Raw genomic sequence first — 24,649 nt, forward strand, 5'->3', positions numbered from 1 at the left:
GTGGATTGCAAGTCTATTTTTTGCATAATTATCTGCTGAGCAACAGTCACACTGACAGGTACTGAATTCCAGGTTAGGCACACTGAATATGCAGTATTTTTGCTACAGTCTTTTTTGGCCTTTAGTGAAACATGCTGAGGACTTGTTCAAGCAGTTGGTAACACCCAAGGGTTGCTCAGAGTTCAGCCTTTTAGCAGATACTTACCTTATCTTACTTGTCCCTATTGGAAGATCACTGTTTATTCTCATTTTGAGCTCCATGATTTGGATAGCTTTTTACACATTGCTCATTATAAATTATACTTAGTGTGTTTCCATTTGGCTTGAATTCTTCTCTCTTTAAAAGCTTATTCCAGGATTTGTTCACTATCTCTGTTTCATATTCAAGTGTCCCTTTTATAACCTTGGTGAGAATTTACAAGTCATTTCAAGCCATGTGTCCAGTTTCAGCTTGCATCCCCCTTTCATTTATGGCACAAGCACAGACTGCTGTAGGTACAGCAGTTAAAGCAGTGATGTTGAAAAGTGGTGGAAGACTTTGTTGCAGAGACAACTTACTGACAAGCTGGCCACTGCCTAAATTTTAGAATGACAGTGGAGAAAACATGAAAACTGTGCTGAGCCTGAATATCAGTGACATCACAGTAGCAATCAATGGCTCTCAACAAAATATTTACTGGTGGACCCACATTTGTCAAAACCTTGGGGTAGAAAAGGCTGAAATAGAGTGATCTCCTTTCCTTCTTGCCTGGGGCTTTTTGACTTCATCTAAAAGATAAGTTCTTGTTTGGTCTTGGTGAAGAGTGCATGTGACTTGATTAGGTCTTGCTCACTCTCCCTGTTGCTTTGCTGTCTAAGAGGCCATTTATTAAGTAGTACTCTGGCAGAAACTTACACTCTTTAATATAGTACTTGTCATTTGAAGATCTCCAAATCTGTCCAAAGTGGAGGAAATTTATGATCTTTATCTTGTGAATTTAGAAACTAGGAACAGACAGACAGGGTCAGAAAACCATTGCCAACACTGGAAATAGAACCCAGCTTTTTTGAGTTGTAGTTTCTCATCTTGGTAAAAACTAGATACCAAGTGGGGAAAGGAAAATGATTCTTAATTTCCTTCTGAACCTACCTTCTGTTGCAGTTCAGTTGCTAGGCTGCCACGGTCTCATATTTACCCATGCAAAATAACAATGTAGAGGTGTTTGCAGAGTGTAACCCAAACCATTGCTTTGCACACAGGGGCAGGAAAGCCTTGCACAGCAGGAATGCCCCTGCACGCTCCAGGGAGGGCTGGGCTGTGTGGGCCAGTGCTGGCCTGTAATGCAGCCCCAGCTATGGAGCTGGATCCCAAAGAATGGAGATTGTTTATCTGAAATGATGGACAGAGCCTGGCAAAATGATGCCTTCATCTTGCTTTGATCCAAGATGTTGCTGAAACATAAATAGTATAATAATGTCTTTTAGCTGCAAAGGCAGTGAACTTGTAAGAAGGAAATGGAAAATCATCACGTGCTGCAGCATCCAGTGAACCTGCTATGCTTTCTTGCTTCCACAAGTCATTCACACATATTGTTTCACTTATTGTTAGGAAGTAGGGAAGCCCTTTCAAACCTAATTTGCAACCAAGTAGAAGAGAAAAATAGTTATTTGTGCAGAATAGCTTCAGAGACTGTATTCTGGATGCATCTGACTTGGAGAACATTACTTCTGCTTTTAAAAACATCCGATACTGTCTTACTGTGTCAGGTAGTATCTCACTGGGAAAGACACTCTCCTAAATTCCAGCAGTCCACAGTTAGAGAAAATGAAATTAATTTTTCATTCTTGTCTCTGGTGTAGTCATTCCCTTTCTGTGAACCACAATTCACATTGCTAGAGAAGGCTGGAACAGAATGAACATTTCATTTGTACCTATGTTCTTAAATTGGTCCCCATCACTGCATTCAAACATCTGCTCCCTGGGGAAGACCATTTGCTTTAGTATTTTGATTTGGAAGCTGTACTGACATAAATAGACAGCAACATCAGATTCAGCATCTTGAATGCACTTTCTAGTCTTTGCATATCTTCAGGCTATCTGCTAGGAAAAAATTTGAAAGTATTTCCAGTGAATCCACTTAGATGCTAAGTAATTTAAATTCTCAGCCTTTTTAGCCATTGTTGTTACCAGGCATTTGTGTAATGGCACAAGGAAGTGTTCCCTGCCTCCCCTTCCACATTCACCCAGCATGTGGTCTGGTGGGCTTAGGACAGCCACTTAAAAGGATCTCTTTGTTAAAATGGGCAAGTCATCTCTGAAATGGAGAGTGCCTAGATCTGATTGGCTGTGGTGGGTTCTGGTTTTATGGAATAATACAACGAAATGCTCTTGTGTCACACTGAAATAACAGGCAACTTAAAAAGTCCTCAGGGAAGGAGTGTGTCCAGCCACTCTAAGAGCGGCCAGGAGTCTGAGAGAGCACACAACTTTTGCCTTTTCTCTGTAATAGCTCTGGGAATGTATTTTGCTAATTCTCAAATGGGAACTAATTGAAAGCTGAAAACCATTTTTGCAAACTGCTGCTGAGATGAGATGACAAAACTTCCCAAATTTCTGTTACTCTAAACCAACGCAAAAACATGTGCTGTGCTTTTCCAAAAGGTGTCCCAGCAGATTTGTGTTAAAGACAGTTTGTAGAAGGCTGGCCATGCTGTTGTGTTGTCTTTTCTGTTTTATGGCATGTAACCTAAAAATCTTTCTTTCAGATTCTCTGTTTGTTTGTTTTTTTGTTTTTTTTTTTTTTTAGTTTGGGGTGTTTTTTTCCTGATGGATGTACAGGTATCTTGAGGGCTTTGAAGGACTCATTTAACATAAGAAAAGTTACATTCTGCTTTACCAGTTATTCTCTTGTATATTTATATCTAGTTTTTCTACTGCTGCTCTGCTTGTGTCAAAGTAGATGTAAGAAACAGTGAACAAATTTAGGATGATGCTAAACAGAAGTTGCATATCTGGTGCTACAGCTACATAATTTGACTTAGTTACTTACAATCATGGAAGCATGTATATATTTGTAAGGTACTGAGTACCTTGGCCTCTTAAACTGTAAAACACTTAGCATTTCTGGGATTTGACAAAACACATGGCTATTTTCCTTTCTCACACATGTTCTTCTCAGCTGTGCGAAAGTGTGAGAAATGGTTTAGAGAAGGGATGAGCTCGGAGGATGGCCTAGGTCTATTCTAGCTGTAGAAAGAGGGCAGGTGTTCTCCATTGGTGCTGTATCTCTCTGTTCTGTCCTCTAACTCCTCATGACTCATTTGCCTCATAAAGCTCCTGGACTGAACAGAGGCTCTGGGGCTCCCTGCAATTACTTATTTATCGAGGCACGGCGGAGCGAAGCCTACGAACACAGAGCAGACTGTGGTGTTGAGAGAGCAACTCACACGCACCCTGCATAATGCAGGCACTCAGAGTTCCATTTAGTTTCCTTGTCTCCTATTTTATACAGCTTAGCAAGCAGTGCTCTGCTCCAAATGTGGGAAAAGGGAGCTGGCTCTGGAAGAGTGGCCATAAAGGAGCAGCAAAGGCTGTGGTAGCCGTGCTGCCCTGCTGCCACCTGTCCTTGTGTCTGGGAGACAAAGCCCTTCTCTCCTTGTCTTTTCCTTGGCTCCCATTTGGATAGAGCAGTGATAAGGATGACCTTGGGCATCCCTGTGTTGTCTCCTGTCCCAGACTGCAGATGGATGAGCAAAGTCTGGTTTGGTGACCAGGAAGAAGACAGGTGTATGGAGAGACTGCTCCACTTGGGAAGAGGAGTGAGGAATGACTGGTGAGATCCTGATCCCCACCCACAGCCTTGGCCTGACTCTGTCAACAATCAGAGTAGGTTGTCTCCTGTATGAGATGTTTTGTTCTTAAGCCTCAAAGCAATAAAAAGTGCCTTAGTCATGTTTTGCCAACAGCTGATGGCGTAAACACAGTGAAGTGAGTGAGCTGCTGTGTGAGAGGGTGTTGTGGACGTTATCCTCTGGACTGGCCATAGAGCAAACCCTGTTACAGCTGTGGGCTTTTTCCACATTTCATTGCTGTTCACAGGCATCCTCCAGAGTCCCTCTGGATGCTGAAGATAGCATGTGTCAACTAAAGTGGCTGAGTAGGTGACCTCTAGGAAAGGAGATTTTGCTTTTGATCATTTTTCACATCACAAGTAAGAAAAACCACACTTGAATTTGCCACTTTTCTGGGAATGTGAGCAGAGGAGACTAGGACGGTGGTGGCTGCACGGAAGGTTATCCCTTGAAGGTGGCCTGGGAACATTGGGAAGGGTCACTGTGGGCTGCAGTGGCACCATGGACTGGATGCTCTGTGTGCAGTGAACAGTTGGAGTGGTCCCATTCCCAGTTCCTTAACTGACTTTGTAAATCCATGTGTGTTAGTTATCTAAAGTTTCTCTGCTCCTGGTTGAACAATTAATTGCTTCTGACCTGTTAATAATGAGTTTTCATTCACTGCTCATTTCCCTGGCACAAGACAGAGCTCTTCATGATAATGCCTCTTCTTAGTGGTTGGGTGATTGTAGCTGTTTGGTTTGAGAGGGGAAATATACTTTCTCCAAATAGTTCTGTGAGCACAGTTTTGCTTGTCTCTGCATTAATCAGTGATGAATGCAACTTATTTCTACATATGGTGGGTTCATGTTGCTGTTAGTTTTTCAGACCACTGTGAATGTTTACGGTCTGGCTGAGGGGGAACTGTGATATTGTGGTGATGTTGCAAGGCTTGGGCAATTCATGCTGTTTGGTTTTTTGCATCTTTTAACATTGAAACTTTAAAATAGGTTTAAAACAATGTGGTGGTTTTTTTTTTTGTTTTTTTTTTTTTTTTTTTTTTTTTTTTTTTTTTTTTTTTTGTTTTTTTTTTTAATTTAATGATATAATTCCTACTTGAATAGGGAGGAATAGTGAAAGAACTTAAGCCAGCAGGAAAGCTACCTATACACAAACAGTAACCAGAAAAGATGCTGAACTTAAACCCCATGGCATTTGCAATGATTGACATTTCTCTGGGGCTTGTAGTGAGCAACTTGCCAAATGTCACAGCTGGTCCATTACCAGGGGTGGTCCATTGCTGCTTGGCTTTTATCCCTTGTGAGAGGAGGGTAGAGGAGAGGGTAGCTCTTGAGCAGTGTGTCCCAGTTCTGTGCATCTGATGCTGGCTGCCTCTCAGTGGGGATCTGACCCTCAGCTGGCCAGGGGTGGCAGTCTGAGGTCCTCAAAGGACTTGGGGTCCGACCCACCTGTGACCCCCCTGGCCCTTGCTGGCCTTGTTTAGATGTCAGCATTCATCCAGCATTGCTCTTCCTCCTCTCCACACCTTGCCTGGTGTTGGAGCTCTGTCTCCATGGTGCCTCTTCATGTTACTCTTTGCTTATTTAAAAAGGGAGAAGAAAGCCAGGTGGTGTCAGGTTCCATTGTGTGTGCTGCTAATTCACCCTCTTTACAGTCCTACTCTGTAATTTTCCCTGTGACTAAAGGGGAATCGTTCCACCCAGTGCTCCAGTTTGTTATTTTTAAAATTAATTTCTAACAAGGTTTTTCAAGAGTGCAGAGAATAAGTGAAGAACCCCCATATTTTCTTCTTTAGAAGACAAAAAAATTTGCCCCTTTTATTCTTGTGGTTAAAAAACATGAACACCTGACTTGTTAGGTAAAAAACCAGATGGTAGAAGCTTGAGGGGTAGTGTGCACACACAAAACATCTGCTGTGCAGATAGTATTTAGAAAATGATGATATCAGAGCCTATTGCAATCCACAGGCTGTAAGCTGTGGAAATGTCCCTAAAAACCACAGCTCCCAGGATAGGACATAACCCCAGCTTTGACTGCTCTGAAATGCTAGGTCTGGATCTAGTTGTGTTGGCTTGATAGTGGTCTGCTACTTATCCCAAGGTTAATTGTTTAGGATTTGGTTCCTTACCCCATTCTTCTGCTGCCCCCCAGTGCAGGTCTGCTGCCTGCATGAATAATCCATTGAGTATGCCAGATGTGATAGTCCAAGTCCTGTTTCTCTGTTCTGCCTTGTTATCTTCATTATATGTTCTGTGCTCAGAGAGATATTAATTTCTGAATGTCGTGCTTTCCATAGTGACTGCTCAGCAGCCATATCATTGTGGTCTTAAAGATACAAGGCCAGATGCTTTCATTTATACTGGATAAGCCTCTGAGGCTTATACGATCAGTTCCCATACAATAATTTACAGAAATATTCTGCCTTTTGCATTCCAAGAACTTAGGTTTGAAGGCTACTTCAACAATAAATTACTTGCAACAAATTTTATCCAAATTATCTTCTAGTTCTATGTTGTATTTTAATCTATTTTCCTCTCACATGTTCTTTTGCTCGGTGTCTTTATAGATTTAACATGACTATCCAAATGGAAAATCTCATCTTAAATATGAGCCAGCATAACCAGCTTTTGCAAGCATGAAAACTCTCCAGATTATGACACCTTTGTACTGTGAAAATGAAAATTTAAAATTATATGCTACCTATGGTATATTATTTATCTACCTCATAGGCAATTAGCTACAGCAATTTGTATGAGTCTGACTAAGCAAATGTCAGATGTTGTTTCCATTTCTGCTTTTGTTTTGCTTCACTGGCAAAATTCTTACTGATTTCAGTAGTGGCAGATTAAGCCTTGCGTATGTTTAATTTTCATAAGCCAGCAAAAATGTCTTTCCTCTTCATTGTGCCCATTTTGTTTAAATATTTCTGTGTGTCTTTACACAACTCCCACTCGAAATTCAACATCTTCCAAGTCTCCTTCCTTGGCTCAAGTTGTCTGCATCCCAACAAGTATTGGCTCAGACTATGGTTTTACCAGCTAAGGGTCCACCCCTGCTGTGGGAGACAGACACTGCTGCTGTTTGCTCGAAGGTGAAATAAGGTATTGAATAAAGATGCTTTTCTGCTTTGCCTGAGTTTTGAGCCTGTTAGGTGTTTCACAGACTTGCAAAGCAGCGGATGGATAAATGGTGTCAGCAATATAGTGTAGGCTGTGAGGAAAAAAGTAAGTTACTGAGCTTTAGGTTAGCAGGAGCAATATCCAGAAGGAGTGACCAGCAGGCATGCCCTGGTGTTTGAGCCCCCAGGGACAGGGGGCTCCCTGTGCTCCTCAAGGACAGCCAGTTCAAAGGGGAGTTGCTCAGGGGCACTGTGGTGCGGGTCTTGTATATATTCTCATAAATAAACCTCTGCCTTGACAGCAGGTTTGGGGTTTGTCTTGAAGCAAAAACTAATGTCTGGGAAGACCACAAACTCCTAAGACGTGGATCTTCAATACACTTGAACCTGTCAAAAAGAGCATAATCTGAAATAGCCTCATGTCTATGTAGTGTACAGACCTGTGCTTCTAACATGGAACATGCAGAGATATTTATCTTGTCATGCCCATGTCTAATGTTCCTATCTTAATCTGGATGGACAGAAAACGATTTATACTTCTTAACAACTCTACAATAATGAAAAATTATTGTAGAGTTGTTAAGAACTCTACTGTCCTCTTGCTGAAGCTGAAGGGCAAATAGAGTCTGAAGTAGGGGTGAGACCATAGTCAGACCTTGAAATGAGGTCTTGGAAATGTCACTGAACTCAGTTCACTGTGTGTGAGTTAGAAGCGTGGCAGAGTGCAATTTGATGAAGATCTGGTTGAAGCTGGGGAGCAGTGAGCATCAGTTGTCTGTGTTTTCTCTTTGGAGGTAAAAGGTGGGTAAGAGTAGAGTAGGGATTCCCCTGGGATGTGCAAGTGTCTCCTGTGGACAAGGACAAGCTGCTGCCACCAAAAGTGGTGCTGGTACTGGCCCCTCAAGCTACATGACAAGAGATGTGTGAAAATGTCCAGTTTAGAAAATCTGGTGAAGAATGTGGTGGCTGATCTGCTTTAGAGGCACAGGTGAGAATTTCCTTTCAATAGAGCAGTGTAGGTGGAAATTGGGTGAAAGCCTGGTTAAAGACTGTCAGCATTATGATGACTGTGGCTGCAACTGTGCTGATAAAGCCATTGAAAGATGGACATTTTGTCCATGTGGCTACATAAGGCTAAAGTGACAGGAGTCATCATAGTTGGCACGAAGCTGCAAAAGTGAAAATGCTTTTGTGCAGCTAAAATGTCTCCAGGACATAAGAACAGCTGAGTTAAGATGACCTGATAGGGAGGGAGAGACACTCTGTTTGGATTGGTGTTGTAAATGATGTAACTGCTGATTTTTACTAGCCTGGGGTATGGCTCACAGGTCACCTTGAACAAGCAAATAGCTGCACAGAATAGCTTCAAGTTTTTGAGTCATTCTGTGGAACATACACTTTGGTCCTAATAAGCAGTGTTTATTAATCATTGAAACTCAACTTCTTTGATTCTAATCACAAACATTATTTTTAGCCCCTCATGCTGAACAGACTTCAGATGTATTTTATCTGCTCAAGAGACCAGTTGTGCTGGGGTCAAATCCTGCCTATTATTAGGAATGTGTGTATTTAATAAAATATCTTGTTTATATCTAAGTTAAGCATTTTTTTTCCTTAGATAGGTGTGATTTAATGTTTCTGTTTTAAGATGTTTTTCTCTGTTCCCGCAAAACCAAATAATAGTTTGGGAGACCAAGAGAAGGAAGGGTGGGAAGAAGCAGACATCTAAGTAAAACATATGTTGAATGGGAAAAAAATCAGTCATCCTGGGTTCTGGGCCTGTGATTATTTCCACATGCCTGGACTGTATCACTGTGCTGTGTGCCATTAATGTCATGAGATGCTTTATGCCAGAGTGGATTTTTTGTATGTGCTGGTGAGATTGCGGGATTGGGACCTTGATGGGTAAATGTTGCCAGTGCCATGTGGGCACTGAGGGGGTCCTGCACCTTTCCAAACCCCCTTCTTGTGCTGTGTGTGTGGGCACATGCCCAGGCAGCCCAGCAGCCCCTGTAGTGCCAAGAACTGCCTGGCTGCTTAAGGAGCCTCCAGGCAGGCAGCAAACCTTGTCCTCAGCTCTTTTTAAGAAAAACTAACAAGAAAACTGGCTAATCTAACCCCACCTTGTAAAAACTGATATTTTTAACTGGTGCTTGGGGCTGGAAGAAGGTTGAAAAAAAGCTTGATGTTCCTATTCAAAGGTGCCTGTGTGTCCAGAAGAAATACCAGCCCCTTATTTTTGTGACTGCTGATTGTGAGAATGCGAGGCCTTGGGATCCATCACCATTCCCTTCGGTTCATGGTGAAAGGAAAAGAGATTTTCTTGTTCCTTCCAGATAAAAATACAGAGGAGTCTTCTAGGCCAGAAAACTACTTTTTTTCCCCCTTTTCTTTCCTTTTCTTGTTGTTATTTGAGCTTGCCAGATTGGTCTGCTCTCCACTCTCCAAGTGTGTGGGCGGCACAGAAGAGGTTGCAGAGACAAAGAATTGGGGGAGGGAGGAAGGAGAAGTGAAAAAGACCTTTGGATTGGAGGCATGGTGTATGGGAGGAAGAGGCACAATGGCAGGAGCAGTTGGAGTTGTTTTGGTTTGTGGAAATTTGCGGCAGATCAGAGGGAGCTGTGGTAGGTCAGAGACACTCAGTCTAGATGCTGCAGTGGTGAATACATTAGCATGGTTTAGATCCTGGGGATATGGACATTTTTCTGTGTTTGGTAACATGAGTCTCACGTCCTGCTCTGATCCCTTCTGCAAATGGAGAAGTGGGATGGAGAAGTGACTGGAGGGAAACACGACCATTGCTCTACTTAGTACAATATTTGCACTTTATGTTCATCTGCTTTGTGCTTTGATAAAGTAGCTATAAAACAAGTGGCATTTGGTGAAGGTAAAGCTGTGCTTTTTTTGTCTGATTAAAGACAGGACTGATAAAGTCCTGGTTTCCTCAGCTGAAAAACCAAAACTCTTTTCTCATTCCAATAACAGCTGCCCCCAGTCTACTGCATCTGACTTCTGACCTTTCCTGATACTTCTGTGAGACTGAGTTAGAGTCAAAATGTCTTTTAGTTTGTATAATAGAATAAAGGAGTTACAGGACATAACAAGGGAGGAAGGCCAAATTTCAGGTAAAATGTGGAAGGCCAGAGAGGGTCTAGGATGGGGAGGTACAAAATATCAGTATCTGGTGAAGGAGAACTAGACCAGAGAATGGTGAGTAAAAGATGAACAGAGGGAGTGGAAAGGGGCAACACCTGTAACAGGCATGACATGATTTGTTTGGTATTTACACCAGCAAGATTCCTCTCGCCAGGACTGAAAAATTCACCCTTGCCATGCATTTTGTCCTTGAAGTGTTTGACCTCCAGCTCCTCTGCTTCCCTGGAGACCAGTGTAAAAGAGCTTGTGAAAGCAGCTCTGGACAGGGAAGTTCTGTAAGTAAGTCACATTTTCTCTGAGATGACCCTGTAGCAGGAGATAGGGCAGTTTTGGGGTGAAAAGGGGTGCATGAGAAGCCATTCCTGGATGAGGATCACAGAGTGTCCTCTGTGACCCCGGGAGCCTTTCAAAGCCCAGGCTAAAACCTTCTGTGGGCACAGGCAGTGGGGGACATTCTCATGGACGTGGTGTGAGCCTGCCTGCCCATCTTGCCAACCTAAAAGGTTTCTTTTGGATCCTGCTGCCCTTCACTGTCCTCTCTGGAGGACTTTCAGCAGGGTAATAAAAAGGTGTTTCTCTGCTGGGCTAATATTTACATCACAAACATACAGTGCCTGTGCTTGGTTACAAACATCCCTGCATGTAAGTGAGAGGCTTTTCTGGGAAAGGGTGGCACAGGAAACAGAGAGGTTATTCACTCTTATCGTTGTATCTGCTAAGAAAAATCTTTAGCAACTGCATTTATTTGACGAGGGAACGTTATTTAGATTACAAAGTCAGGCTCTCAAAAGCTGTCACGTGCTGCAGTGGAAGTTGTCTATCTGACCTTGGTGCCAGTGCTTTCTGATTACCTTATTTACCCCTTTGGTTTCACAGAGTCCAGCCTGTGCCCTTTCTAGAGGGCACTGAATGAAGATTGTTAGAATGAAATAACCTGTTGCTTGAAAAGATCCTTATTAAAATTTTTGAAAAATCTCAAAATATGCTTCTTTAGCTTAGGCAGAGAGGCATCACCTCTTCCTACAGGAATATTGTGGCAGTGAATGTAGTGTTTGCTCTGCAGTCACATGTTAAAGCAAAAATGCCATAAAAATACTGTTGATTCTAGCTGGTAATTTAGTTTTTCAGTGCAGAATTTGGATGTTGCCTGTGATAAAGTGTGAATGAGCTACTTATGTAATATAAAAGTATATATATTATACCAGTATTCCCTGTAACTTTGCATGGAAAGACATTTATATTTGGATTGCTAAAGGCTGCCATAGAACCTTATCATGTGATACTGTTCAAAGTTTCCAAATATTTAATAGCCACGGAACTGGGGTTGAAATAACACATTTCTCAGTCCTGCCATGTTGTCATTGTGTCGTACCTCCAGTTGAAGTAAAAATAAAGATATTCTCATGAGATTAAAGAAAATATTTACTTTAAGATAGAAACTTTAGTTTCTTCTGTAGTTCAGAAAACATAAGTCACCTTAATTCAGGTGAGTGTTATAAATCAGCATTTCTCTGTTTTTTAAAATTACAGTGTTTCTTCTGGTGACATGTTTTTATATTCATTTTCCATTTTATTTGGACAAGCCTAAGATTCTTCTGAATCTTGTTGTGCTTGAAGAGGTAATGTGAAATGGCAGTGAGAGGCAAAGCTATTAATTTAGCATGGAAATGAAGGTCAGAGCTGGAGGCATTTGAAGGCCTGGTTGGTGTCATGCACAGCATGATACTTGCCCTCAGGAATGGGCTTCTGGCAGATTCCAGGGGACCTTGCCCAAGACAGACACAGTTTTTCTGTATTATTTAAAAGCTCCTGGTTAGTGTTTTATTGCCAGGCACATCTTACATTGAATTCTGTGATTTTTAGTCCTTGCTTCCTCTTTGTTTCCCACAGAGTTTTCTCAATATATTATCCCAAAAGTATACAAGGAAGAGGGATCACTCTTGGCTTTTGGTGCAATAATTTCTTTCTAGACACCTTCATGCACTGAGTCACTCTTGTTAAAGATAAACCCCCCATCCAGTGGGGGCTTGTGAGCATGTACATGCTGATGGAAAAATGTTGTGCAATTTGGCCTGAGGTCAGTTCAGTTCCTTTCTGTAGAAATCTTTCTTCTTGCTCAGCTTTTTGTCCCTCTCCAACACTGCTGTTTCTCTCCTCCACTCCTGCAGACAGTCAAGCAGGGAGGTTATGATAAAACGCTGAGAGCTGGCAGTGTCAGGGTTAAGACTTGGAAGTCCTGTGGCAGCTTTGGTTTTACATAAACAGGGGTGACAGCCCTTGAGCAGTGGCATGAGGCCTCTGGCTCTCCTTCACAACCTGGACATCCATTGCAACACCTCCCTGATGTCTTTATTGCCCTGCCAGAGACAGCCTTTACCACTGTGCTGCTGCAGCTCCTGTCACTAAAGCAAACACAGCTGATGTCTCATTTAAGCTAAGTGCAAATGGGAGGTGGTTAGTCAGCCTAAAGATTTTTTCCTGTCCTTAAATTCCCCTTCCTGCTGTGCCTGCAGAGAATTGTATTGGGGTAATTGAGCCACCTGGGTTAGCAGTTGCAGTGCCATAGTTTGTAGGTATGAGTCGTGATTTCGATTTTAAGAATTTAAGCCAGAGTTTTGAATTTCCTTTGACTTACACTATGAGATTTGGCTTTCATCCAGAGCTGCAGCTTTATAATGATGCTTAATAATGACATAACTCGTTATATTCCCAAATGGCTGCATAAACGTCAACTAATCAGCATATTGCTTGCTACAGCAGTATCTGTGTCTTTGCAGTGCAGATAAAGGATTGAAGGTGGAGACACACCTTTCATCTAAGTCACTTCTGTTAATGGCAATAAATTAATTTAAAAGAATGTATAAAAGGCAAGGTTTCCTAGCTGTTTCTTGTGCGTGCTGGTGAGACTTTTTTCTTGGATGTTTTCCTAACAAGAACATAATTTTTCCTCTGAAGTTACAATGACAGAGGTTCCTGAAGGAAATCTGTTTTCTGTACAGGTGAAGCTTCCCCCTATTAGCAGTCAGAGACTCATGCTGAAAAAATACCTAATAATGTGTTCCCATAAATTATCCCATCTTTCCAGATGAACTCCAGTATCTGAGAGCTACTGCATTGAGTGAAAAAGGGCAATTTCTAGTCAATCTGTTTGTTACCATAGAGTCAAGTGTAAGTGGTAATAGAGAAACTGATTGCAGCTTTTAAACCTTTTAAACCTTTTAAAAAGTCATTGAGAGAAGATTCCATGTACCTGGCAAATATTAGATGGATTTCCAGAGTTCCCACCTTTTACCCATGCTGATATTCAAGGAAAATTCTTGGACTGTTTGGCTGGATGTCTCTACCTGCAGCACCATTAAAGGAGATGAGACCCCCCCTCAAGAGAGGTTCTATTTCTTGTTTTGTCTCGCTAACAAAGTGTAAACTCCAGCTCTCCATAGAGCCAAATCCAGTTCCAAAGGACTTCTAGCTGCATGAGGCTTGCATGAACTGAATTTTCATTTTCTTGGTCTGGCCTATGCATACATATGATCTTATCCTCGATCTCCCTGAGTTTTCATTCTTCTTCTCTCTTTGTATCTTCTTCTGTGTTTCCTCCTGTGCAGGACAGGTCTCTGCAGAGCTGGTTCTCCCTGCTGTGTTTCCCTGCAGGTATCTCTTCTGCTTTCCCTCAGACAGGATTGAATGGTCTGTTTGGCTCTGTTGGGATGTCTTTTCCAAGACCATGATGGTTCTTTGGCATCCTCCTTGCTGACCTGCCAGCCTTCTTACCAGGAAAGCAACACAGATAGTCACAACACTTCCAGGCCACCCTGCCTGGTACCTACCCAGGGCTAGGGATTTTATCCTGGGAGGGCTGGGAGAGGTGCCCCATTGTCTGCTCAAGGATGCTTGGAAAGATCCAAGGTTTTAGCTAATACGTGTCTTGATGTCCGTGAATCTATTTTCAGAAGTGCTCTGCAGCCTCAGCATCCTACTCTTGTGGTTAATAAGTATATTTAGCAGGATCAGACACTGCCTCAAAATACTCCTGCAGCAGATTTCTCCTGCCTTGGACAGCAACACTGCTGCTTGGCCAGAGTTTGCTGGATGCAGTTCATGAATGGAAATGGATTTAGGGGCTGGGTTTTTGTTGGGTCCAACCCAATACCTTTGTCAGTGATTTGAAAAGGTGTGCAAATGGTGATATTGATTTTTATACTTGACGCCAAAATGGGAGGCCTTATCCTTATTGACAAGGGCAAAGAAACAGCCCAAGGGGACCTGGAGTGTATTGACAGAGAGAGCTGTAAAACAGGAACAGGGCAATAGGTAGGTTTTCCCTTTGTCTGGAAGAGAACCTGAAACACGAAAGACTGAGCAGTAATTTGGAATAGATGAAGGTCCAAAATGGGCTTGGAGGTGACCAGAACAAATCAGCAGTAAGTTTGAGTGTGATGTGTCTGTGAAGGAAAGATTTGCCATATGGCACATAATCCTCAAGGAATTATCACAGACCAGGGTAGACAGGCCATTCTTCTGCTGTGGATGGCTCTGAGGGTCTGTGTCCCCCAGGAGCTGCTCCACCGCACTGGGGGAAGCTCAGGGTGGGAGGGGATGCTGGAGTCTTTTTGAAAAAAACCCCCAATTTTAAAATCAATTGAAATAGTTTATAATTTTCTGCCAAACAGCATGACTCATTCTGGCAGTCTGCCCTCTCCACCCTCCCCTTCAGACAAACAAACAAAGCCAATAAGTTGGAAAAAATAAAATAATCAGACAAGATAGCAATTCACACTTTTCCTTTTGGTATATTCAAAACAAAGGACTTAGTTTTTTGTTTTTTAAGGACATCATTTCAGAGCTGGATTAAATGACCATAACTTGAAAAAATGAGGTAAAAATAACTCTGAAAATAAAATGGTTCATTTTGAATTAAAGAAACATTTTGTTCAGTGAGATGCACAAAGCATTCTTTTTTGGGCCAACATGAAATTATATTTTTTTTCCTAGCAATCTCTTGGTTGAGGCAGTGAACCAAGAAGTCAATTATTCACAGAGCTGTAGCAAGATTAAGGTAAAGATGGAAACCAGAGCTGAAATGAGAAATTGAGGGAGAAAACTTGGGATTGAATGTCCAAGTCAATCTTCATTCCTCCAAGTGAAACGTGGTATTTGATGTTGGAAATTTCTGGACCCTTTGCCTGAGAGGGTGAGGTGCCCCCCAGAAGATGAAACCATCAGTGTCCTTGTGGCATCTGTGGTCCCCAGCAGCCAGGGAGCAGAGCAGGGTGCTGTGAGGGCTTGGTGTGACCTGAGAGATGTCCTGCACCCACTGGGGGTGTAGAGGCCACACCACGGTGCTCAGGGGACGAGTCCTCACCGCACCCGCTGCTGCTGTAAATGCAGCATCATCTGGAAAAAATAGAAGGAAGAAAAGCAAGATTATTCTTCTGCCAAGAAGCTGCCATGAGCTCTGCAGAGTGTGACTTTGGGCAGGGATGAGCAGAGTGCTGCCTGCGTGCTGCTCAGCTGAGGAAGAGCTGCTGCTTGGCTCTGGAGTCTCGGCAGGGCAGGTGGGAGCAGGGGGTGAGCCGGCAGTGGTGACTGGATGGAGGGCTCGGGAGAGGCTCCTCTTCCAGGTTGAAAATGCTGGACACAGCTTTCCTCAAGCACGCAGCACTAGTGCAAACACCCTGACTATGCTTTTTGGCTTGGGCTTTTTTTGCACTGCTTTTTTTTTCTTCCTTTTTGTTGTTTTTCTTTTTTTCTCCAGAAGTGCTGAGACCTCAGCACACAGGCATCCTAAGCAAATAATCCTTACAACACAGGCAAGAGAAAATCTTGTTTCCCTTTTTTTCCGGTGGCAGAATCGAGGCAGTGGGATGGCAGGATTTGCCCAGCACCATGGTAAGAGTTGGGAGGCAGGGCTGCTCTCGCGGCTGCACAAGTTTGACTCCCGCTCCTTTGCGGAGAAAGGAGCGACTGCGGCGCAGCATGAAGATGCATGAGCTAGCTCTCATCGAGCCAGCTGGGATCTGCCGGGGCTGGCTGTGGCAGCTCGGTGCCTGCTGTGTTCATTTACCCACAGAGCAGTGGACAGGAGAGATGCAGGGAGAGGAGTGAGTGGGCAGGGGCGCGCGGTGCTGGAGATGGAGAGGAGGGAACGAGCGAGCTCCTGCACGAACTGCGGGATGCAGAGAGCAACCGAGGGACCATCCCTGGCTGCGGTGCCCTGCGCACCTCCTTGCACCACTCTCGGCATCCCCCCGCTTTTCCTAACGCTGGCCATTATCCATCAGCAGAGGTAATGAGCTGGAGCGCAGGCAGCATTGTATCTGGGCTGAGCGTGCGAGCCCCGCACAAAAGAGTTTACGGGGGGTAATGTCTTTATTATTTCAGTCTGTGGCGAACCATTCTGCCTTTCGAGCACTTCTTTATTAAATAACTAATAATTATTAATATTAATAGGTATTAATAGTAATAAAACTACTACATAATTAATAATTAACCTGCAAAAGCCGTTTGAAGACTGGTGTGGTGATGTTTGGTAATAAATTTTAACTTTTTTTTTTTTTTTTTTTCCCCTCGTTCTAATTTATTCCAGGGTTTTGCAGTGGGGAGCGAAAGTTTCACGTGGCCAGAGCCGTTTGCTTTTATAAATGAGTTCTTAATTTTTGTTTCCTTTATTTTGCCCGGTGGAGCCAGCGGTGCCTCCCGCTTTGTCCTTAGCATTGCCGGGGCTCCGGGCGGCGGCCCCGCACAGAGAGCCCGGCCGGCGTTCCGCGCCGCGCGTGGGGCGGGGGACACGCTGCAGCGGTGAAACGCCGGCAGCTATTTCAGGCGGCGAAGTCTCCTCCTTCTTATGTAAATAAAGATGACAGCTCGGAGCGCCGGTGCCGCGGCGGGAGGCGCGGGTGTGGGCGGGGGCTGCCGGCGCGGGGCAGCCGCGTCCCGCGTGGGCCCGGGACTGCGGAGCGGAGCCGGAGCCGGGCGGGGGCCGCGCCGACATGGGGGGGCAGGTGACCAGAAACCTGCTCTACGGTAAGGACCGACCGGCCCGGCACCGCGGCAGGCGGCTGGGAAAGGTGCGGCGCGGGATGCCGGGGATGCGCATTCTGCCCGGCTCGTCCTCCCGGAGCATCCCGCTCCAGGAGCCGGGCTGGCCCGGGAGGAAGCCCGGGCTGGGATGGAGCTCGTCAGGGGATAAGGCGTAGATACCTGCCCGGGCTTGCTGTGGGGTGTCGGGGTCGAAGGAGAGGTAACTGCGTCCGTGTGTATCCGTGTGCGCTGCCTGACAGCCCCACGGGAAACACCAGCCCGGTGCCAAGGTTACTGCCAGGCAGCTGAGCGGGCTCTCAGAGCAGTCACCTCATTCCTCCTTTCAGCAGCAGTTTCCTCTTAGCCGAGTTGATAAGGCTGGGAATGGATGTCGGTGTGAACTGGGGAAGCCGGGGCTCTGAGTGCAGCCCTCTCCCTGGGTTTGTTGGGTGATGCACGGCGGGGCCAGGGAGGAGCTGGGCAGGGACCGGAGTACCCCGCACAGGCCAGCCTGAAAGCAGAATGTGGATCTATGGACAGCGTGCAGCGTGAGACATGTCCCTGCCTGCACAAATGTCGTGCAATAAATGCCTCTGTGAGAATATTGCAGTCCTTAGTATAAAACCTGTGTTTTGCTCTGAAATGTTCTGTGTGGGTTTGGATGTAGTAAGTGTGCTGCATGCTCAGTGAGGTGTGAATGGGGTTTTCAGAGACCCTTCCTTGTCACAATAGTAAACATGGATATGGGAGGCACAGGTAAAGCACTGTGGAGTATCTCGTATCCTTGATTTGAATAGAGATACATGAGGTATATACATTTACACTGTCAATATTCATATTACAGCCCTGATTCTTCTCATATTTTCTACCAAGTCCAAACCGTATAGTTTAAGGAACAAATGGGGATAGTTAGGAAGTAAATGACTCTCCCCAAAGATATTTAGCAAGACGATAGAGATTTTTTATTTGTTCATTGTTTGTATTCTGAATTTTCTGTGGCCTGACCTTATTTCTTATTTAATCTCATGATATGCATGCAGTATGCAGAATAATTGTACCGCTGGGTCACCAAAAAAAAAAAAAAAAGCTCTGGCTGTCGTCTTGTGATTGTAAGTGCCTTTTCCCCTCTGAAGCATTATTTGAATGACTTTAAAGAAAAAAGTCAGTGAAAGAATAAAAAATAGATACATGTTTCCTGTGTTTGCCAGGGGCTTGGCAGTCCTGTTGGGGCTTTCTCCTGCCTGCAGCTGGCAGTGCACTGCACAGCAGCCTTGTAACTTCTGCCTTTCAGCAATTCTACTCCAGCAAGCATTCTTTTTAATTTTTATTTGTTGGAAGATGGAGACTAATAAGGTGATGTGGGCAATTAACCCAAATTTTCCTCTTCAGAGGGGCTACAAGCTGTATTATGTACAGAGGTGATGCACTGCTTTGTTCAGCACAGTTAAAAAAAATAGGGATTATATTAAAAAAATCGTGCTACAAAGGCACATTTAACAAAAATAGACTACATCTGCACTTGTGGTTTGTCTGTGGCTACTGTTCTCCAGTTCCATCTTTCTGTTTCAAAATAGCTGAGGAAAGAGAACAGAATCTGTATCTATTTCTCATAAATTGAATTGAAAATGAATGTAACGATACTGAAAGGAGTTGTATTGATAGCCTTAGGATTGATAATCTTTGTTTTAGATAGCACAGATAATTAATTAACCGGTGTCCTCCAGACATTTCTGGTGACCTCTCCGTGTGGCAAGGATGAGGTGGGATTTTACAAGCACCTGTTCCCTGAAAATTAGCTCAGGTGGGAGATGCTGCCCGTGCTCTGCTGAGCTGCTCCTGGGAGGACAGCAGGTTCTCCTGAGACGTGTGCCCAGAGCTGGGTGCTGGGTCCCTGCCTCTGCCTGGGCACACCCTGACCTTGCCAGGGTCATAAAAGTTAATTGAGATAAAAGCTCCTGAAGTGGCTCTTGAGGGAGGCACCCTGTCAAAAACACCATAAAATCAGGTTGTTTGTTTTAAAAAACTGTGGGTGCCCTGATGTAAGAACAGAGGTTTGGTGTTGGCTGCCAGCCAGCTGAAGGTGAGCCAGCAGCGTGCCAGACTAGCAGCACCCTGGCCTTTACCTGCAGTAGTGTGGCCAGCAGGACCAGGGCAGGGATTGTCCCCTGTACTGGGCACTGGCGAGGCTGCACCTCAAGTGCTGTGTCCAGTTCTGAGCCCCTCAGTCCAGGAAGGACACTGAGGTAATCAGGTGAGTCCAGAGAAGTGCCACAGAGCTTTTGAAGGGTCTGAAGAGTTAATCATTTGAGGAGCAGCTGAGGGAGCTGGGGTTGTTTAGCCTGGAGAAAAGGAGGCTCAGGAGAGACCTTAACACTCTCTACAACTGCCTGAAAGGAGGGTGTAGTGAGGTGGGAGTCAGCCTAATCTCCCAAGCAGCAAGGGATAAGGACAGGAGGAAATGATCACAAGTTGTGCCAGGAGAGATTTTTGATTGGATATTAGAAAAAAATCTTTGAAAGGGCAGTCAGGCAGTGGAACAGGCTGCCCAGGGAAGTGGGAATCACTGGCCCTGGATGTGTTCAGAAAGCATGTAGGTGTGGTGCTTAGGGACATGGTTTAGTGGTGGACTTGGCAGGGCTGGTTAGGAGTTGGTCTTGGTTATCTTAGAGATCTTCTCCAGTCTTAATGATTCTGTGATTCTAGGTTTACAGTAGTCAAGTACAACCCCACACAGGCTGTCATGAGGAACACCTGGCATCATTTTGCCCCCTTTCACTCACAAATCTGCTCTCAAACTGCAAAGATACACAGCAATCCTGCTGGATAGAGGAGACTCAACATCCTTTGTCTCAAGAAAAGCCACGAGTGAGTGATGTGTCATGTGTGGGGCTGCATGGCCATGGTGGTGGCACTGGACATCCCTGGACCTGCCCTGATGCTGGGCTCTACTGTGTGAAGTCCTGCAAGCCAGTGCTGCTGATTCTGTTTGAGCCATAGTGTGAGGTACACACAGGCTCACATTCACAGGATCTCCCTGGGTGAAAATGCTGCTTTCCCATGGATATGTGGCTGCAGAGCCATGCTCATGTGCCCTAAGGCGGAGTTGGTGGGTGCTGAATGGGCCCTGAGTCACCTGAGGGAAAGTTTCCCACCTGATGGGACTGGGAGGAAAAATAAGCTTTTAGCTAGTGTCACTAAAGCTGCCTGAGCTTCCTAAGAGAGGTCCACTTCTGATTTTATTCCCCACTACCAAACAAACCCCACTGGCTTGTACTTTGTTTTTGAAAGGAGTCATCTGATGGCTTGAGCTGTTGGGTCATGGGACTATTCTCTGTGCAGTGCTGAAACCTACTCAGGCAGTGCCCATCTATGTCCCTTTGCCTGGCACTGTGACTGTCTCTGTTCCTCTTTCCCATTCCCTCTTGCTTTCCCACCACCCTGCATAGAAGTCCTTGTGGTGTTTTCCAGAGCAGTCTATGCAGCAAGAAGTCAAAATGGGAGATTCAAAGGTAACACAACCTCGATGGGCAGGATGTTTACTTGCTATTTGAAGTGTAATATCTATATATGCAGTGCTTAGCACTATTTTAAACAGGAAATGTTGATATGGTTCCTTGTGATTCACAGAAAGCTGGTTTCCACAAGAATGACTGCATATGCCAGAGTCAGGGTTTATTTAGCTAATCATGCTTGAAATAAATAGATAGATATAGATGCATATGTCATAATACCTGAGTTCTTCTTGTGTGTTTAATACAACTTTCATCTGCTGCAGTAGTTTTTCATGGTTCCACGTGACCATGAGTGAGCTGCTATTTGTAGGAGGTCCTATTCTTGATTTTAGGGGCCAAATCTATGAGATTCAGTCTAAGGAAAAAAAATCTCCAAACACCTGGGTACTTTTTGTGTCTCTTTCACTAAGAACCAAACTAACCCAAAGGGATGGTGTAGCCAAGGAAGCTGCTGCAGTGTGTGGAAGAGGGGCTCAGTGTAGGTAGGTATTTAGAGGTTAGTGATGGCACGTACACATCTCTTCAGAGGACCTTTGACTAGCCAGAGTGTACACTGTGGGTTAGTCCACGTGCAGGGGGTATGTGAGTCTGATAGCTGCACATTTGCTCAATAACTGCCTTACTACCACTGGTAATTATTAATAAATCCTTGGTTGCAGGGCTTTGTTTCACTTTCACTTTAATTACTCACGTCACCGGCATTCATCAGAATTTTGCTGTGGAGTCATTTTTACAAGGAGCAGGGGAAAAGGTATCTCATGGCACGTTTTTCAAACTGTAATTGTACAGCATCAGTGTAATTGCAAAGAAGTCCCAAGTGAGAGCATGTCTGGTTTTTAGCCCGGGAGGTGGTGCTGATTGACAGGTGTGATTTTCAGTTGGAACGGCTGAGTTTTTAGGCTGCTTGCAGAAGGTGCTCTGTAAGCTGTGAATACAATATAAATAATAGCTCCCGTGTCTTTGTGTGGTGTATACAGAGGATCACGTAAGGGTTATGCATGACCAGATTTATATCTCCCATATGTAGGTCTGGTGAGCAATGCAGCCACATTTGTGTGCTGCAAAATGGAAGAAGCAAGCAGGAATTAGGTTATAGCAGGACTTCATCCACACTGCGTGGCAATAGGCTTTTGGGTGGCTGTCTGGATTCATTTCCCATTTCATTGGCATCTCATTTTCCATGGACATTCCTTTCCTTTCTGGCTTGTCATTTATTCCTGTACAAAACAGTGTGAAACCCTGACATGATCCTTCCTCCACATTTTGTTCTCCTGGAAAACAATTTCTGGGTCTTGTTCACACATGTTGGTGGGAGACCTGGGACATTCGGGTGCTGTGTGGAAGCCTCAGCCCCCATGGCAGTGGCTGAAGAGCTTTGGGGAAGAGCACAGGCTGGAGACCATTTCCCAGATTAAAAATGGCTATGGTGTGCAACTTCTTTCAGTCTTACTTTGCACTATAGAGCTCTATTTTTCCTCTTTCTCTGAATTCCTTGTAAAGTGGTAAATGGTGTATCTATATGCACGTGGTGAAATCAGCCCCACCCTTCATGTCTCACTGTCTATTCACTGCCTGTACTGCAATAACCATTCTAATCACCACAATTTACCCTTGCAGCTAGATAACACACTAAACAGCGTTGTTCTCTAGAACACACATATATTCTAATTTAATAATTTCCATCTTCTTACATCTAATTAAAACTTCATGTATCCCAGAAGAAATAAGCAACAAGAACACAAAAAGAAAATACCTACAACATCAACCGCTAGTGAGATTTCTCTGCAAATTAGTGTTGATTTATATTCCAATAATCTCTGAGTTATTGGCTAGATTTTGGTATAACTTGCTATTTGATGGGGTGACTGGTGATGATATCAGAGTCACTAAGGGGTGAACATCTCTATCCTTTGGACAGTTGCTTGTTGAGAACTAACACAGGACTGAGGAGAAAAGGTTGTTTCTAAAGCTGCTTTCAGCAGTTGCCACATAGCCCTTGAAAGCAAAAGAGTCTGTGTGTATGAGGAATTAATCCTGTTCAGGGTTGGATTAACTGGTGCAGAAGACCTTGGGCAGGGTGCCAAAACAGTGCTGGCATTTGCTGAAAGTGGAACTTCCAGAGATTATTTTGGTGCGTGCCTCTGACCCGTGTGTCACCTGCCAGTGTCCCAAGGTGACCAATAATAGAGCATTATCAGCTGCTGACAACACTTGTGACAGGAAGTGTAGGATCTCTGTATGTGGAGATTTTATGGGTAACTATGTTTATACTTGAAAACTGCTTTATTTGTGAAAGGCAAATGAGTTTTTCATTAACCGTGGCAGTTCTTGAGTGTAGGGATCTTGCTCCAATGCTGAAAGCAAAGTCTGTTCCTTCTCATTTTGTCCCTTGCTTTCATGGCATTTTCTCATTAACTTTTCTGTCACCTTTGATGCCCTGTTCTGGTGGGACTTTGGGATTGAATGTTGTTTGTCAGATTTTGTTGTCTTATTTGTCTTTTGGACTGCTCGTTTCCTCTATGTGAATGCATTCTTAGCTCTGATCCTTCTTCACTTCTTCCTTACTTCTCCTGTTATCTTAAGAATTATGGGTGCTATATTAATCTATCATTCAATTAGTTTAGAGGCAGCAGGTGTCTCTTCAGGAAGGTTTGTAGGGTCTACTGACATGTTCTAGGGAATCATTTGCATACTTAATCAAAGCAAGTACTCCCACAGCCTGAACATTCATATTGTTAATATTATAAAATGAATTTACCAAACAAATATGATTACCATTGCAGACATTAGCAGGAATTAAGAAGAGGTTATCTCTAGACATATAATCTCCAAACTTGCAGAGCTTCTTTAGTTTCAACAAAGAGCTTTGCATTAATGATATCTATATGTGCAGAGGGTTGCATCAAGAACAGTCTTAAAAATTAACCCTAAAGGAAAGGGAGTTTCCTATAAAGTGAAAGCAAAACCAAGGGGTGGAATTAATGTTTGCTCTCAGGAGTTGTCAGGGGTCAGTGATGACACAGCAGGGTGCTGAGCTATGGGAGTGTGGCTGTGAGCCACAAGCTTTGCAGTGCATGTGGCCATGGTTGGTGCACATGCTTCAGCCCTGTGGGTCCCTGAGCTTTGCTCTGGGGTTGATCCCTATGACCGTTGTTGTCCTTTCATTTTTCTTCTTGTCTGTTCACCTCTAAATCAATGTTTTACTTTGAAAATGTTTTTCTCTGAGTCCAAAACGAGTCAGAGCCACCTTCTGTGTAGCTCTTGTCGAGTTAGTCTCACCAGTATTTCTGTTCCTTGACTCTGTCCTTAATTGTCTCTTGAAGGGACATTGTAATTTGTTGGCATTAAAAATAACATTTCAGATGACTGCAGTTGATGGTGCTGAGGAGATGAATCCTTTGGTTCATCTGAGATTTACCATGGGCCTGATAGCTGAAAGGGGATGGGCTCAGAGTGAGACATCATAATTGATTGGATGCATTAACTTACTTTCTTCATTAGACACATTGATAGCACTTCTGTTTTAAAGAAGAAGGGAAATAGTAAAATGGTCATATAGAAAAAGCTGTATACATTCATGACCATGATACAGTGTGCTCCTGATTGCCTCTCCTCTAGCAGCCAGCATCAGCAGAAATCTGAAGATCAAGCTAACTTGAAGAAATTAGCTTCAAGTTAACTTCTTGCCCTCACCATCAAGGTAAAATAACTTTTTTTTCATGAGAAACCTTTGTGTTAAACCAAGGCTCCTTGCTTTGAAAATCAGCTCCTTTTTGTGGTTCAATTTACATAATTTTCTGCCTATACCAGCAAACACATCCTAATACAGAGGGGGAACATGGAGGGGTCAGGTAAGACTCGTAGCCATGGTCTGGCTTTGCCCCATCACGTTGTACCTCACAGGGTGGTCCTGCACAGAGGCTGTGTGAGGCAGGTCCATGCCAGGGGACCTTCTCAGACATGCTGGGTCAGCTCCCAGGGCTCAGCAACTTGCTCACAGGAGACTTTGATG

General features: G+C 44.0%; 1 protein-coding gene across 5 annotated transcripts in view; it reads left to right on the forward strand.

Moving 5' to 3' along the window:
- The window catches only part of NEURL1 (neuralized E3 ubiquitin protein ligase 1), a 143,024-nt gene that overhangs the window by 43,432 nt on the left and 74,943 nt on the right, over nucleotides 1-24,649 (forward strand). Inside the window, exon 1 of one of the 5 annotated variants that reach the window (XM_064431211.1) lies at nucleotides 15,955-15,994. The exons of 2 other annotated variants lie outside the window; for them this stretch is intronic. In XM_064431211.1, the coding sequence (XP_064287281.1) occupies nucleotides 15,970-15,994 (25 nt within the window). In that variant the 5' untranslated portion in view covers nucleotides 15,955-15,969. Of the gene's footprint in view, nucleotides 1-15,954; nucleotides 15,995-16,223; nucleotides 16,392-16,971; nucleotides 17,129-24,649 lie in introns of those variants that run through there. 2 more of the 5 variants (XM_064431216.1, XM_064431214.1) reach the window with 2 other exon arrangements.

The sequence above is a fragment of the Passer domesticus genome, chromosome 8 (assembly GCF_036417665.1).
Source record: "Passer domesticus isolate bPasDom1 chromosome 8, bPasDom1.hap1, whole genome shotgun sequence".
NCBI classification, from domain to species: domain Eukaryota; kingdom Metazoa; phylum Chordata; class Aves; order Passeriformes; family Passeridae; genus Passer; species Passer domesticus.